Source organism: Odontesthes bonariensis, chromosome 10, assembly GCF_027942865.1.
Source record: "Odontesthes bonariensis isolate fOdoBon6 chromosome 10, fOdoBon6.hap1, whole genome shotgun sequence".
Classification (NCBI taxonomy): Eukaryota; Metazoa; Chordata; class Actinopteri; order Atheriniformes; family Atherinopsidae; genus Odontesthes; species Odontesthes bonariensis.
In genome coordinates this window covers 33,867,112-33,884,962 of record NC_134515.1, presented here as the reverse complement: position 1 = coordinate 33,884,962, position 17,851 = coordinate 33,867,112, and the positions used below count along the sequence as shown (strand labels likewise).

General features: G+C 40.2%; 1 protein-coding gene across 1 annotated transcript in view; it reads right to left on the bottom strand.

The window, feature by feature from the left end:
- gdap1l1 (ganglioside induced differentiation associated protein 1-like 1) overlaps nucleotides 1–17,851 on the bottom strand; it is a 27,057-nt gene extending 9,206 nt beyond the window's left edge. The window contains exons 1-4 of the mRNA XM_075475332.1: nucleotides 17,392–17,851; nucleotides 10,273–10,465; nucleotides 4,065–4,238; nucleotides 142–236 (exon numbers count right to left, since the gene is read on the bottom strand). Of these exons, the coding sequence (XP_075331447.1) occupies nucleotides 142–236; nucleotides 4,065–4,238; nucleotides 10,273–10,465; nucleotides 17,392–17,571 (642 nt within the window). The 5' untranslated portion in view covers nucleotides 17,572–17,851. The remainder of the gene's footprint in view (nucleotides 1–141; nucleotides 237–4,064; nucleotides 4,239–10,272; nucleotides 10,466–17,391) is intronic.

The window sequence follows — 17,851 nt, the reverse complement described above, 5'->3', positions numbered from 1 at the left end:
AATGCAATGAGTTGAACTGAACTGAACTTATTGGATTGAGTTGCACCGTATCTAACTGGACTGGAGTGAACTTGTTTACTTTCTCTGTAAAGTGTCCTAAGATGACTCCTGTCGTGAAATAAAATATTAAATCAAACCCACCATTAGCTTCTTCTGCTTGGACAGGTACGGTTCTGTAAGCTGAGGCTCCTCATGATCCAACTTCATGAGCTCCGTTGCAGCATTAGCCAAGTGTCCTGAAGTTACACACAATTACACACACACACAACAGGATATACAATTTGCCTGTTATCCTGTTATTCAGTGAGGAAAAATAATTTTATTATAGCTCAGTGAAGTTTTCTGAACTTTCTTTAGCATCTGCTGCCCTCAAAAACACTCATGTCTACACCTGTGGTTCATACATTGTTAACTTACATCCTCAAGCCTGCTGAATATGTCAGTATGCGTGTCCAAAACCTCTGCATTGAATCGCGCTGTAGTTTATTTTCAGAATCACAAACATACATAGTCTGCGTAGAACGTAACAGCTGTAATATTCCATCGCTTAAAATAGGCTTAAAAAAAAATAGGCTCAGAAAATGTTGTGTTTTAATCATTTTTGCCAAATCGTCATTGCCAACCTCTTTTTGAAAGATTTGAAGGAGTCAGACAGCAATAAAACACAGACAGACTGACACTTTGCTGTTTTTTGTCTTTGATTTAAGAACTTCTGATAATTAAAAAAATTACAACAGGTATTATGGTTTATAATACATGTTCTAATACATAAATACAAATCAAGTTGATTTTATTTGTTAAGCAAAAACTGACCAGGATTTCATAGGATAATGAATTCTGCTGCATAATTCCTTCTCATCCAGCCTGTTGCTTTGATTTAAATGCCATTTTAATGACCTGATGTATGGAAAGCCCCGGTTTAGACTGGGAGTGCTGATGTCAGCTGTTATGAACCTGGCATCACTACAAAGTGCTGTGTTCAGGGTTTGGGATTTGACAATATGCTAAAAAAAAAAAAAAAAAAACCCGCCTGTGAACATAATAAGGGGCTCTGTGGATAATACTGTCGGGAAAATAAATAACTTCACATTCAAAATGACTAAAGTCTGCAGCTGTTGTTCCACAACACTTGTTGGTTCCAAAGCTGAAGCACATTGTTCTGCAGCATGAGTGCAAGTCCTTATTAATGCACTAAAATTGATTTATATCGTTAATTTTATCTGCAAATCAATTCACTTTCAAGAGATTGTTCTGTGCTGGTTTAGAAGCTAAGCTGCTCGAGTAGTTTCTCCTCATACTTCTGATCTTTTTAGCGTTTGTTAAGACAAGTCATTATGACCAATTAAGAGTTATCTACAAACAGCCTGAGCTTTCCAAAGACCGACTAGTGCTATGAAAACAACCTTAAGTACCTGGCAATTGAAAGAGGAAAAGCAGGAGCAAGATAGAGAAAGAGGTGTCGGAAATTTAAACCTTCTTCTCCCTCGATTCTCATGGGGAATGTGAGATCACCAGCAAATAAAATTTGGAAACAAAGTTGGAGCGCTCATGAGGACAGGAATATTGAGAATGCAGTATTGTGGGTTTTACCAAGACATGGCTGTAGGAGCATGTATGTCTAGAGATTTCAATAATTTCTCCCTCTCTGCTACACTTCCAAAATTTCTAACAGATTATTGAATGCTCCAGCAGAGAAAATAAAAAAAGATTCTTCAAAGTAAATGTGAAAAATGCATATGGCTCCTATGCCCGTCCTCCTTTAGGAAAATTAGACCCCAATCTGGTTCTCCTCACCTCCAACAATACATCCATTGTTCAGTGGCAACCTATGTAAAACTCAGTCATAGCATCAGTGCTATGACTGAGTGTAGGACAGGCTTTAACAACTTCTATATGGAGACTATAATGCCCCAAAAGACCGTATGGCACTTCCTCCGTAACATGTCCTGGATCACCAGAGACCTGAAAAAGCTGCTGAACATAAAGAAGAAAGCCTTTAAGAAGAGGGACAGGTAGCTACTGAAGTGTGCACTGAAACATCTAAAATATAAGAAAAGAGAAAGTAGAAAGGTGTCAGGTTTGGTGTTGACAGGACACGGATGCGGACTCCAGAGGTGTAAAGCAAACTGGGTTTATTCACAAAACAGGGTTCAACAAAAGGCGCGGCTGAGACAACACTAAACTGTGGGATCAAAAACATGAATATAAGTGTGACAAGAAAAACAAAAGACTTGGCATGGCATGAAAAAACACTTATCTTAAAGGTGGGGTCTGAGATCTTGGAAAAACGGTTCCTGCAAGCTATATTTTTGAAAATACACAACCTTGCCTCTCCCTTCAGCCCACCCCTTGAAACTACGCCTTCAAAACACATGAAAGAGTCACGAGTCTGTGAACGCGCGCGCGGGGGGGGGGGAATCTGACGGTTGATTGGCGTGTCAGAATCCAATAGAAGTAACTCTCATCATTACTTCTATTGGTCAGACATTTCCTCTTGCTACACCCTCTACAATGGACTAAAAGATTTCGTTTTTTTTTCAAACATTCTATTTTAGTGGGTGCAATGGGGTCGTGAGGAGGTTTTCAGACAATATGATAAAAAATGCTCCAGAAAACATCACAGACCCCACCTTTAAGATAAGTGGCGTGGCAAGAAGGGAATTTTGAAATCGGGGAAAGAAATCACAAACTGAAAGGGGAGCCTGGAAACTAAATACTGAACTGGAAGTGATTGACAAATGAGTGCAGCTGGGGACAATGAATGCAGGTGACGTGAGTGAAACTAATGAACAGAACATGGGGACTGAGGGGAAAACCAATGGCAAAACCTAACTAAACATGAACTCAAAAACCAAGACATGAAACAACCTAAAACATGATAAAACATAAAACTAAAAACATGGGGAAAACCCCATGGACGTGACAAAAGGTGTAAACAGTCAAGCTTGAAAACGAGCTTTCAGGAGGACATTGTGAGGGATGTGTGACCACGGATGAAAAAAGGCTTTAGGCTTTAGGAATCAGATCAATGAAAATCTGGACAGACCCAAAGACTGACCGTGTTCTTGAATAAGTTTAGTTCAGAACAATGCCCGATATTCTCCTCCCCTGCCTCCAGCTAAAAAGAGATCAGAGGCTACCCTCCCTGGACCCACAGCCTCCCTGTCACACCTCTGCAGTGTCAGCCAGCAGCTCAGCCATGGATCATGGGCTCACCAATACATCTATAGAACTCTGTTATATCTCTATTTATAATATATCTACATTCAGTTATGAAGCAAACACTTTTATGCAAAGCGACTTTCAGGTGAATAACAACATTCAAGCTTCAGCACAAGAAGAAGCCCATGACTTAATCTATCTAAATCTACTTAAAGGATAGAATATAAGCAGAACAGGTGCAAAATTGCAAAGTCAATACAAGTTAGGCAGGGTAGTGTGTTAAGTAATAGGAGAGGAGATGTTCTCAAAAGAGATGAGTATTCCAGAGCTCTTTGAAGGTGTCCCTCTTCTGATAGCATGTGGTAACTCGTTCAACCATCATGAAACCACAAATGGTAACGGTCTGGACTTCGATCTACTTGTGTGTCGGGGGGGGGGCAGTACCAGAGTTTGTGGAAAGGTTGAAAAGCAGCATAAGACTATCTGAGTAAGTTTAGATGGCTGGCTGCAGACCCAGAGGTCACCAGGCAGGCAAGCATTTGTGATTGAAATTTGCATTTATCACTGAAAGTCAAAGATAAAACAAAAAAATCTATTATTTGTGAAGTATTTTAAAATTCAGATTTTTAGAGGAGAGATTCACAAAATAGGCAGAAGTTATTATTCTTTGTAAGGTCTGTGGATATTTCAACACTAACAATTCTTATCGTAGCTGTTAACCAAAATATATACATCTTAGTTTTAATTTCCTGGTATCAACATTCAAACTATAGTAGGTTTAAAAACAAATGTTGGGCCATGTCTTCATGAAGTGGAACCTCCAGACATCTGTTTTTCTTCTTGTAATGAATGCAGTTGTGCACATTTACAGTTACACCGTGCAGTAAGTTGGCATCACTTACTACGTATTTCTGCGGTGGCGTACTTTGGGATCATGGAGTCAGTGGTGAGCTCTGGATGGAGGATGCAGCCATGTGTGTAAGCGTCCATGGGTAGACCATCCAGTAACTGACGATACTGCTGCACACGCTCGTGGAGAGGCGAGTCCACATCCGGAATCAGCTGAGCCACTGTCTCTGTGTGAGGGTAGCATAAAAGTGAAATGGTGAAAAGAATTTTACTGTACTAAATCAACAAATCTAGTATAACATAACACTAACTTTATATGATATGTTTTCATCTCCTGAACATCTGTAAGATGTAACAGATGATGTCCCTATATTAAAAATCCTTGCATTCAAATTAAACTGGAACAATCTGGGGGAAAAAAAACAACTCCTGCAAACTAACAAGCATCTGAGAATTCATATTGGAAAAACCTTCTATATATCATAACCTAATGAGATTAATTTAAAGGACCATAAAGGACATAAAGACACAATTTGAGCACTCACATGAGGCCACTCGTTGGAGGCAGGTTAATTAGGACACATTTACAAAGCCTGTTGTGCCAATTCCCTGCTGGCCTTTTCCTATTTGCTTAAGTATTTTCTAAAAGAGCTGGAAATGTTTAGTGCCACTTTCATTCAACAACTTTCTCTTAAAGGAGCACTGAGTGTGAGCTATGAGCAGTAGCTTTAGTTTTTTTCAAATAGCCTGTAGAGTAAAGGATAAAACCCCCGTGTTTAACGCAGTGACATCAAACTCTTCTGTTTGGTTTCATGAGACTTTGAGCAGGGCATCCGAGGAGATTCATGAAATATCTTTCCCCACCCTGCTCTTTACTTTTCTCTATCTATGTATATGCCACTCTAGCTGTCACTAACTTTTTCATGAACTGGCATTGTATGAATAACAAACTGGGCTAACCTGGGTTGAATTGGATCCTAATCGATTGGACAGAACTGGCTTATAATGAATTGGATTGAAATCAAAAGTAAGCGGGGTATACCTGCATATACCCTTAACAACACTTTTCATTGCGGTACAGGAGTAGGACACACAATAAAAGTTCTGTGAAACTGTCATTTTCAGTTTTATGCTAATTTATACTTATACTCCTTCATTTTAGGGGGAAATTTTCTTCTTTGTACATTTATTTGACAGTTTAAGTTAGAAGTTAAACATCTATTATTAAGAGATTCTGATGTTTAATTGGACATTAAGACACCCACTAACAAAGATAAATACATGGTTATGCAATTATGCATCAAGTATCCTTTCAATTCTTTTTCGCCTAACTTTTGGGGCGGGAGGGTTGACATGTTGCTGACATTCTGCATTTAGTGGGAGGCATGTCAGCATAACATTGCAGGTTTTTGTCTGCTTGTAGGGTGACAGCAAGGCACTTAAGAAACATTTGAATGACTTTTACAGCAATGGATGCACAAATTGTTCAATTGCCACCAGTTGGCAAAAAAGCTTTTGCAGCCTTTGTGGCATCTTATACTGCTGTGCTCTACTGCTGTAGAATCTCTTCTATGAGCTGTACCTTACAGTCAAGCTGCAGCCCACAATGCCAGTTTATATTAGAGATTTGAATGCAGAGGAACAGCATGCCTGCTTTATAACCCAGACTGACTTCTGTATAAAAACATATCCAGTTAGGGGCCTGGCTTTACAATATGATTGATTTTTTCAACATTTTACAGACCATTACTGTTTAAAGGGAACATTATAATAATATATATATATATATATATATTTATTCTGTGTTTCAGAGTTTATATTTGGGTGACTGAAGGGATTACCAACTGATAAAACCACTGAAAAAATCCCTGCCCCTTAGTTTGGGGGTGCCTTGATCTGAAAATATGTCATTCAGTGAGCCATTCAGATTTGCCTGGTAATATTTTGTCACATACCCAGCTCAGAATAGAATTACCCACCCCCCAATCTTTATCTCAATCCAACTTCTACTTCATGTCATCATGCTGCAGTCACTGCGCTGCTTCACCTTCTACTGGATATTACTTTTGCAAAGATTTAAAAGATAGTTAATGTTTGTTGTTTTCCAGGTTTTACTGTTTTTTTACTTTGCCATAGATGCAACTTTGGGATTTGACCTGCAGAACCACAAATCCCAGCCGATCACTGGCACCTATAGGTGTGCAGATGTTCTTTGGCTGAGAAAATAGTGACAAACAACTGTCTGATGCCAAAGTTATGCAGAAAGAAAATCATCATATTAAGCATTTGCTAAAACAGCTATGAAGTTTTTATTTTAGTTTTGAGTTTTTTCAAATTTGTTGTTCAAGTGTTTCTGTTTTGAATAGTTGTTACCTTATATAAGCCACTGAATTTTATAAGTAGTTCACACTGCCCTAATTTAAAAAGAAAAGAAAACTAATTAATTTCTTTTAACAGCAAATTCTGATCAGCAGTTATATAGTTTACTCAAGAAAGCAATTAGCCAATAATGCTTTTTTCAGTCTAAAATTGGACATTTACAGTTCTCATGTGTCTTTGAATGTACCATCTGCAGCGCAAAGGTGATCTCACCATTCTGGAAACAAAGTGATGAAATGTGGCCCACATAAGCAGCCCGTCTTATCATCATTTTTTTTTTAATTCGATAGGAGGAAGAAACAAACGAGCGAACAAACAGTTGAGTGGCTCGCTCCATCCGCTCAGACTGATTGTTAAGAACAGTTCTTTAAAGACAGACTTGAAATGGGAGCTATTGCATTACATGAAAAGACATCCTACCCACCAGTAACTAACCCTGAAGAGAAATGTGGACTGTTTTTTGTTAAAGATCCACTTCCATCTTTATTTCATTTACAAATATACATATTACTGTGGTCACCACTATGATTGAATGCATTGTGCATCGTTTCTGTCAAAAATATCGTCCTTGTCTCCTTGTTTCAAGCTTGTTTTGTGTGAGCTAGAATTGGCCTGTGTGGCAAACGACTGGCTTTTCCGGTTTTCCTCATGAATATCCGCGACGTGACAATAAGGCACCTCTGATTGGTTTCTAAAAAAAAAAACGTCACGGGGCACACCCCCTAGACCTCCAGCTGAGCTGTGCCACTGCCAGCCCGCAGCGCGCTATGTTTGAACTGTGCCCGGAGTTTCTTGCTGTACTGCAACGATTGGCAATCATTGCTGTGAATTTGTGAAAGTTGGCGGATAAAATCATGTCTTCGGAGATACAACCCTACATTTACAACCCTGAATCGGACGAGGACGAAGAAGACGACGAGCAACAACAACAACAAATGTCTCCTCGTTTGTCAATGACCGTATCCCAATGGTAATTAATTGATCTCTCCCTAAACTCTCCATCATTATCGTGCATGAAATTGCAATTAACGTTGACAAAGATATTAGCAATGATCCTATCTTTATGCTGTCAGTCACTGTAGTCTGGCAGATTGCTGTCAGATTGCTGAATTAGCATTATAATGCGAATTCATAGGGTTAACATTCAGCTAAATATGTGTCCACCAACCGTGCATAGGCTACTAATCTCATTCTCATCAGTCAGATAACGTTAATTTATCTTTCACACACCGCGCTCTTCCTTATTGTTGGTGCGTCTCTGAAGTAATCAAACAAGTAGGGAATGGATCGCACTCAAGTTTCTTCTCTCTTTTCTTTTTTATTCACTCATTGCAGGGTCAGACAGACGTTTCAGCTGTAGCCGGAACGTCCATCTGACCCTGTGAGTGAATAAAAAGATAACGTAGCTGTGGCCATGCCATACAAGGCTATGGGCGAGGCTTACGACCGAGTGACGAATCAAAGTTTCGCCTTCTCTCACGTGCTCATTTGTCTGTGTCTCTAAGTGGGTTGACCCTTCAATGACCAGTGCAGCCCAAGTAGATCGAATTACACTTTGGCGCGGCGCATACTCATATGACTTGTTGTGACCTACCACATTTTAAAATGAGTGACACAAAAGTGGTTTCCAGCGAAAGATGGCCTTTAAGAAAAACAACAACATAAGCCCCTTTCACACTGCCGAATAACCCGCGTTTAATCTGCAAATTTAGCGTGTCCGCTGTTGCGTTCACACTGCCGACCCGGGCTGCCACGTCAACTCGACTCGCCTTTCGACCCGCGTCGGACCCTAGTCTTTTTGCCGAGTCGAGTTTGATGTGAACGCAATCGACGCGGGTCGGACGTGGGCGTGGCGTGACGTGAGGAGTTTGAAAGACAGAATGGACAGCTGATTCAGAACAACAGCGACAGGTGAGGACAAGTTTTACTCTGTTTTAGCCTACATCAAGTTCGAGACATTTTTTTAATATGGCCAACTGGGGAGACAAGGAGGTCCGCGAGCTCCTCAGCCTCCGAGCAGAGGACGTTATTTACCGCCACATTTCGGGCACTATAGTGCTCTTGTATTCTCCGCATATGTTCTTCGGCGGCATCCCACGTTGTAACCATCCACACCCCGTAAAATAACATCTCCATGAACTGCATATACAATTGCAAAAACGAGTCCTCAAGGTGTATTTAACCCTACCTCCGACGCATGGCTTGTGCCTACGTCATTGTACACGCCCAGCATTTTATGTGTTTCGTGTGACGCTCTGCCACTAGGCAACGCCCCCTGAACTCGGCTTCAGGCGACACGGGTCACCAACACGCCAAGCGTTCACACTGCTCGACGCGGGTCGAAGGTGCAATTTGGACCCGCTAAGGTAGCGGGTCGCAGTGTGAAAGGGGCTATAGATAGCATCAGACTCAGAGCCAGAGCCAACTGAAAATAAAAAGGCCATAACATAAGTATTTAACAAAAACTTTCAAGCCAAGTTTCCATGTCTTAGATATGATAAAAGGGTCAATGTGATGCAAAGAATTAATTACAAACTACTAACTAATTACTAAATAACTCGCCAGTATGTAACAAACCATTGAATGGTTAAACCTAATGGATCTGAATAATAATAATAATAATAATAATTTGGTGCCCACAAATCATGCCTCAGGCCTCTCTGGGACTGCATGCATGTTACATAATGTCTCAGCTAACAGTCCTTTAGGCCAAAGCACCATAGATACCAATACAGAAGATAAGATTCTGTGTGTGCATCTTCACATTTACTTGGAACTGCATGCCTGTTATGTTTTAATCAAAGTCATTGCCTCAGCGTCTCCACAGATACTCTCCTCTGTATGCTTTTCTATTGAGCTCGCTGTTTGTCCCACACCAAATCAAGTATGCCAATCAAGTTGGACTCAATGTTTTAATGACAATTCCATGCTAAGTAATCAGCATCCCCTGTGTTTGTGTATGTGTGTGACTTAAAGATTTTGTTCTGGGTTTCCAGTTGTGTCTAATCTAATAAAAATTAATCTTGGCACAAAAACATGGTTACAACAACTTAGTTACAATAGCATAGTGTCACATTGTAGTACACAGTGACACACTCCACACAAGCATGACAGATGGCCTTGAACGTATTCCAATAGTCTCTGTTGCTTCAGCTTTAACGAACCCCATAAATGTGGCCTTATATTTCTGTAGCTCAGTGACAGGGAAAAGCAGGCCCAGATCTCTACAAGATGCAACTGTAGATTTATTTTCAGAATCTTCTACTAAGGAGATTATCAACTGAAATGGTATATAATGTTACATAGTGTGTACATGATTTTGCATGTAGGTAAATCAGGCAGGGTTTTTCACTCATAATGAACCATTTCAAAATAAGAAATGGCAGTAACTTTGCAGTTTCTACACCTAAGGTACAAGGAATGCATAATGGTGTGGGATAAAACGCGTACTGTCACCAGCAAAATGATTAAAATATCATCCATGCAGTGGGGATGAGTAATTTTGTCAACTTTCAATGTCATTAATGAAAAGATATTTACTTGATATTATTCTATGCTTGCCTGGACTACTGATGCCAAAATGCTCTTCAGGGCAAAGGTGTTTTTGTTTCAGAAATATTTTTACGGACTTGTACATGTGAACAAGGCTTCATCACACCAACATACACATTGTTTCAAAGTGAAATAAAATTTCAAATTTGTTCAGGTTGCTGAATAATGATTGTCTCCTCAGCAATTGTTTCATAAACAGGCAGTGGAGGTCCAACAACTTATTTCTGCTGCAGAGTTCCACAGCAGGTCTATCTATTTATGCTGGGAAAGTAAAGAGAAAACGGGGAGACCACGTTGTCATGCAGAAGCCTTAGCATTTGTGCGCCTTACCTCCCACAAAGTTTTTTTCCAGGTAATCTATGATCTGGTTGTAGTCACTGATGATGGCCTCTCCATGGAGGAACACAGGTACCTCCTCTCCCAGGTTCAGCCTCATGAACCAAGGCTCTTTGTGCTCCTGCAGCGGCATACTCACATCTCTCTCGTCACAGACCAGACCCTTCTCATTAATGACTAAACGTACCTAAAAATCACAAGAAAATATCAAACTTTTCATATAAATTGCAATATATGCAGGTTATATGCAGGTTGAAATTAAGAGGAGTTTGTCAATGTCAAAACTTTCTCCAAAGGGTAAAGAAAATACAAAAGGAAGTTCTTTTTTATCTGGAGTAGATTGAAAATACTGCATAACGAATCTGGCAACGGCTCTTGATGAGAAGAGTGACCAATCAAATCAGACCCTTTACAGTGTTTAAAAGGGAGTGAAGGTACACAAAAAGATATCAATTAGAATAAGTTTAATCAGTGGCGGCTCCTCCATAGGGGCGATTTGTGCGACGCACTACCAAACACGGAGTTTTTTTTTTTTTTTTTTAATCTAGTTGCTAAGGTGGGACTGATCTGCTGTAGGCAAACTGGTTGTATATGTCATTGTCCAATCAGATTAAGGTCGCGCCTGGTGTTGCTACGCCCATTTTGTGCGATTTCTGTCAGGGTCGAATTTGCACCAGGAAGCTCCCATTGACATGAATGGGACCTCGGTTTTTTTCAAAAATCCTGCTCCCAATGCATTCTCTATGAGAGTTTATGTGCTCGCACAAACGACGCACAACGTGCTTTCGTCATATGTCTGTTGCGCGGGACCATGAACATTCTACTTGTTGTTGTAACATTGTGGTTTTCAATAAAAAAAAAAAAAAAAAAAAAACATTCTATGAAGAAGATGGTGAGTGTCGAGTGCAACAATACGGTAGTGTTTCTGACAGAAGTACCCTTTAGTCGTCGTACTAATGCGGAGAAGGAAGTTTGGAAGAATTTTGCAGGATTTTCGGGCTCGCCTTGCGAGGCAAAGATGAAACCCAGGGCTCCACCAACCCTGCTATTTTTCCAGGTAGTATTTGATGTAGCTAAATAACTTACCCTTTTGTGTTCAATCATTGACTTGTAATGATTTAAATCTTTTATATAATGTTGACAATGATAGCAGACTGTATAATGACACATTCATTGTTAATGGTGCAGTATTATATTTAAAAAAGAGAGAAATCTCACATAAGTAAGCTGCACTTAACCATGTTTGACAACTGGTTATGCTTTTCTAAGTCATATTTTCCAAAACTTCAATAAACACTTGACTTGGATTTATATGCTGTCATTTTAATTACATTCTTTAGAATGAAAATTGAATGAATCTTATCATTAAGAGCTTATGTGTTTACTTATTTCATAGAATCCTGGAACAATATGAGGAAAATAAATAAATAATGGTTAAGGTGTAATATTAACTGATTGGCAAATTATGCAAAAAATAACAAAAAAATATTTAAAATTATTACAATAAATTCTGCTACCTAGACAAATATACCTCAGTCCTATGGACTTTTATGGTACTTATGGACATAACGGGGGAAATTGCAGTCACTTTGGTTATTTGGAAGACCAAATAACCCCTCGACTCTGCGTTGTGTTTATTTAAGGAAGACAAGGAGTTTCTGGACGATTGGACATTTTATTTCATGTGTGGGAGCATAACAGGTTTGCATCAGTGCAATCGGTTCAGCTTCGCACAGCACACTCTGATGCAGCTTTCACAGACTGCAAATTGCACTACCTAAAAAAAATGTCAGGAGCCGCCACTGAGTTTAATGAAAAGAAATGGGATGACATGGAGGAGATGAACAAAACTGCATGACTTTGTAACTCAAGTACAGTAATTAAGGTAGGACCAGTGGTTTAGACAGCTGGAACAAATCAAGTCAGCTGCACTGTCAAAGAATATAACATCTTAACGTCTCTATCAGCACAGGTTAACCAATTCTTTCTAAGCTGTGCAATATCTCAGGTCACTGTTTTATACTGCTGGGGCGACCCACTATGATGCCCACAAATAAAACTCTCACTGTTGCAACAAGACTTTGGTATGTAATAATAGTAGTCACTCCCTGGTGATGATGCCCTGAAGTCCAGCTGCTTAGGCTGCAAAAAGTAAGCTGCTCTTACCCAACATGATACAGTAGGTGGAAACCCAGCCTCTTAGACAAATATTTAGTAACTAACAAGGTCAGTAGCTCAAAAACACTTCAAAACACTTCTTTCATCATGAAAGTTAGAAAATTGTAACATGGCTTTTCTTACGAAGCAGTGGTTTTATAGATGGGTTTCTGTGATTTGCCTTAATGGAGGTATCCTTATGTACATCTAGGGGGCCAGAACAAAGGTGTGTCTGGCAGAGTCAAGTTCCTAGGTGGAGCCATCTGCCCAAAGGAAAATGTTCAATATTCAGAGGGTTTGCATTGCTTTGTTACGAACAGAAAAAGATTGTGGAGGTGTACTACTGGCCCGGTCTCAGCTGTCACGAGTTTCGTACAATATGTCTACAGTAGCTGTAATTTATAAAAGTCGCAGCTCATAAAGAAGTCTTCTTTTAAGCATATTATTTTAACTTATAGGGCTTAGTGATACAATTCTTGACACTACACTGCTGACATGGCTATCTAAGGAGATAAACAAACAGCTAATGTCAGCAAAACTGCAATTATACAATTAATAAAACAGTTCATTACCAGCTCCCAACAGGCAAAAACTATATGGCCTCCTGAATGCTTACACATCCAGTAAAATTAGTGAGAAAGACACCGATCCCTAAGACCTAAAACTTTTACCCAGGAGACAGTCCCGCCTGGCAAGAATTAGGGGAAGTTCATGTTTTGAGACTTTTGCTTAATGCCACTCGTCCAAAAAGACATCTCACAAGTCAACTGCCTTTTGTGTGTGTGCTACAGCTATCTTAAATATGTATGAGACAGAGATGAGTACTGCACCAAAGTCCATCCATCCATCCATTTTCTATACCCGCTGAATCCGTTGGTCGGGTCGCGGGGGGGCTGGAGCCTATCCCAGGGGTCATCGGGCGAGAGGCGGGGTACACCCTGGACAGGTCGCCAGTCCATCACAGGGCCACACAGAGACAAACGAGACACACAACCACACACGAGACAAACAACCACACACACACTCACTCCTAAGGACAATTTTAGAGTCACCAATTAACCTAAAATGCATGTTTTTGGACAGTGGAAGGAAGCCAGACTACCTGGAGAGAACCCACGCATACATGGGAAAACATGCAAACTCCACACAGAAAAGCCCCAGCTGGGAGTTGAACCTGGAACCTGCTTTGCTGTGAGGCGACAGTGCTAACCACCACACCACCGTTCAGCTGCACCGAAGTCAAATTCTGGAAATGAATTACACTTACCATTATTTTTTCGATAAAGTTTTACACAAACACACCTGCATGGCAGTGAGGGGGTTAGCACTGTCGCATGACTGAAGAAGGCTTTTGGTCTAAACCTTGACTGGGAACTTTCTGTGTGGAAGATACATGTTCTCTCCGTACATAACCAGGCTCTCTCCAGACAATCTGGCTCCTTCACACAATCCAAAGACATGCATGTTACGTTAATTGGTGATTCTCAATTGACCCTTGCAAAGAGTGTGAGTGTGCACAGTTGTTTTGTCTCCGTTTTGGCCACGCGTGGTCTGGTGACCTCTTAAAGGCATATCCTGTCTCCCACCCAAAGGTGGCTGGGATGACTCCACTTTTCTGCAGTATCTCTGCACTTTTACTCATAAAGGGTTTATAAAAGCAGGACTATTTTCACATCGTTCACAACTGAACTGTCTGCCAGTTGATTGAATGAAACAAGTCAGCTGTGCTGCTGCAGGGTTGGAACAAAAACCTGCAGCCACACTGGCCCTTTCACGGATCAGTTTGAGACCCCTGGTCTAAATAGTGAAAATGCAAATCTCTAATCTGAGGGCCTTGAGTTTGCAGGAGGTGTATTTTTCTGTAATAGATTAAGCAGATTAAGTCTGTTAAAGATTTCGCTCCTCCTCAACAGCACTCACCAGAGTGTCAGGACTGCAGAGCTGAGTCCGTACAGAAAGTGTACTAGAAGTGCACTGAATTAGTTGCATTTAGCTGGCGATGTTTTATTGTGAGAAAAAAAAAATTCTGTGTTATCATGACTGCTGCTGCTTCTGCTGTTTCTGGGTGGGTAGTTGATGTCCTGCTTAAAACAATAGCTTCCTAACAACAAAATATGATTCAGTTCCATTCGCTGAAAATGTGTTTGTTACACATTCTATGGGTTTTTGGGTGTTTTAATTTGTTCCTTAAATGCATGACCACTGTGAAACAATAATGTTTTATTGTTCTGATTTGATTGCTTTCATTATGACATTCAGAGCAATCTTTTATTCTGGTGCCTGCTTGACCACCATCACAACCGTTTCCTCATCTTATTAAAGAGGGCATGAATGGCTGAGTTTGACTGTTTTGTTCACAAACAGTAACAACTATTCATGTGGTACAGCTTAGCGTTATATGCTGGAATGTAATATGCTGGATATTAAACCTGAAGTGACTCAAAAAGAAAGGTAGAAATGTAATGCTGGGAATATCTAACCAATCAGAAGGATTCAACACTGCAAGCCCCACCCCAAAGGTTCCAGTTAATCTCTACAATATTACCTCTCTACCACAGCCACTTGTGGATTTGACATTTGTCTCCCAGAACTATGCTGAGCACCTTTTTCCAGCAGTTGAAATGGAGGGAGCAGGAAATGAAACATGGTTCCTAGAAAAGTTTCCTGTTAAGCTGATTTCTGGGTGTGTTTTTTTTCTGAGAAGGATTCCCATGTTGTAGTGAGTTCACTGACAGCACTGTCACACATGATCATGGAGTCACTCCAGCTCAAAGATTGAGGTGATAATCATGACAGTTAGTCTGGTGTTTACCCTCTGCTGAGTGACAACCGGCATAATCAGCAGCTCAGACGCAAGTGGCTGTGGAGCCAGCAATCTAGCCTTATAACTGACACACAGACCTGAGACTGAGCCTCAACTCAAGGTTGTTGAGCTACAGTGGAGAGGAATAGTGATGAGACACCACACCTAAGTTCATAAACATTGCTGTAGCTGAGATTCCATACTGTGTAATATGTAGGGATGATGCATGTGTTTAATCACCTCTAATGCTCATGTTTTGGGAGATCAAACTACAAACAAAGCAAAGCTCTCTTTAACCATACATTTATGATCAGTTATTCTATTTATTAGTAGTTTTTGCCGTAATTGATTAATCATTAGGTGTATCACAATGGTTCTCATTTGATTGTTTTTTTAAATCAAGTCCCTTTGACTTTTGAAAAGCTATAGAACTTCATCAGTTTGAATGATAATCAAAAAGCATGCAAATAATCTCAGTATAAATCAACCTAACTCTCAATCCTCTGTTAGAGGAAGATTTCAGCCACAAGCATGAAATTCATGGATTCAAATTACCCTTAAGTCGAGATCAGTGAACAATGCAGATTGTCAATTAATAGCTAAATTTTTTAAAGTGGAAGTTCAGCAATTCAATTTTTGATCTACTTAAATTTGGCTGTGTGACAATAGACATAATAAAAGCACATAAAAGCCTAATAAAAGCCTAATAAAAGCCAAAATGTCCTGAGTTTTACTCCACAGTACGAGTCGTAAGTTCTTAAAAACACTAGAACCTACCTTTAATGCAGTATGTGGATTCAAAATGGATCACTAACTCTGGAAGCATTTTTCACATTCTATGCTAACTTTGATTTTTTTTCCCTTACATGATATTCTTAGCTGCCTATAAGGGAAACAAGGGAGTTTTCTGGATCACGTGATAACTATGTGGGTTTCATTTATGGTCATCATCATTCTTCAGGGTATTCACGCTGACATTTACACTTTATTTACCTGTGAAAGATGCTGCTTAGCAACCAAAGCTCTCAAAATTCTTAGCACATTATAGGATTCAAATATGGGAATTGAATCTGGGAATCTGAATTGATTTCAATAACATTCAAAAACTCTTTTTGCTGCTCCTATTGTCTTTTTTCACTCTGAATATATAATTTCCAATTAGATTCTTGCTATAAAAATGTATATACGATGTTCTCGTATCACGTTTAATCTGATATTTTGAGAAGGCAGACAGCTAAAGCTATCTCAAAACATGCAAACCTCAGCTCCTCTGCCTAAATGTTATGACAGTGAGGTGAGGAGATGTTATAGGATGCTTTCATTAACATTTTCTTTTGATTATTCAGTCATGGGGATCTCCATGCCTAACCTTGTAGAGGTCTAACTTGAATTTCAGTGACAAATCATCTGAAGTCTCCAAGCTCATACAGTCCTGGTGACATCACACTGACATCACAGGGGTGATCCTCAAACTTGACAAAGCTCTTGCAAAAGGAATGCAATTCAACTAATTGTTATGTGTGAAATTGGTGGAGTATCCCTTTAATGTATGCCACCGTTCATGTCATGTGAAAGCAGTATTGTAGCTGCATGCATCTTATTACTCCGCAGTATAAACGTGTATTTTTCATAGTTTTAGGTGGCTAAAATACAACATCTTAGTTACACATGCTCAGAACAACCTCGGTTATTTGTTAGATGTCATGGCAATCAATGGTGGGCCCCAGAAAGGCATTAAAACAGCACCATGTGGTGTGATTCAGCTACAGAAGGGAGAAGATGGCCTTTGGTTTGTTTTGCACAATATTATAATCAATTATTCAGGATGTCATGTGTCAGTGCTCACACTGGCAGTAAGAACAGAAAATAGAGCATGTGAATTTAACGCGGAAGCAGAAAAGACACGAGGCCTGATTTATGTGGCTATTCATGACAGGATAGAAAAAGCAAATTTTGCTACATGTCGAGGAATTGTGCGCCCTGCTGCAGCGTAAGGAGATCTGCATATTCCTGAGTTATATGTGGACGAAACAGCACGAATGCACACATGCTTCGGCCATAACAAACAAACAAAGTGAGCCTTACATTGTAAAATCATGCAAACAGACAGGGAGCCATCTCAATTTTCAAGCTCTGCTCCTTTTTTTTTTTACCTTCTGGGAGGTGAAAGACTGCGTCCAGTGGTACAAAACGAGCCTGTCTTTGTTGAAGGGTTTGGGCTCTGCTGTCGGTTCATCACACTCCTCCCCATCTGTAATTTTTCCGTCTTCATCCATCGCAGAGATGGGCCACCAGCTACAGTTGGTGGGGGTAACATGGTTGGAAGACGCCATGACAGAGCGTTTTGTGCGTGTGGAGGAGCGGAGCGAGGAGGGAGTGTAAAAGAAGGGACTGTGTAAGAGATACACGCAGAGTAAGAGAGAGAGGGAGGATGTCAGCAGCTCCAACGCAGCATCACCAGTTCACGCGGCAGCAGCATCAGTCAGAGAGGGACAGCTCTGGTGCTGGAGACGGCCTCACCTCCCAATGAAATCACAGATAGGCCGAAAAAAGACCCAACCTAATCCATATGCAAATTGATACTTACTTACTCGAGCATGCTGCTGATCGCAA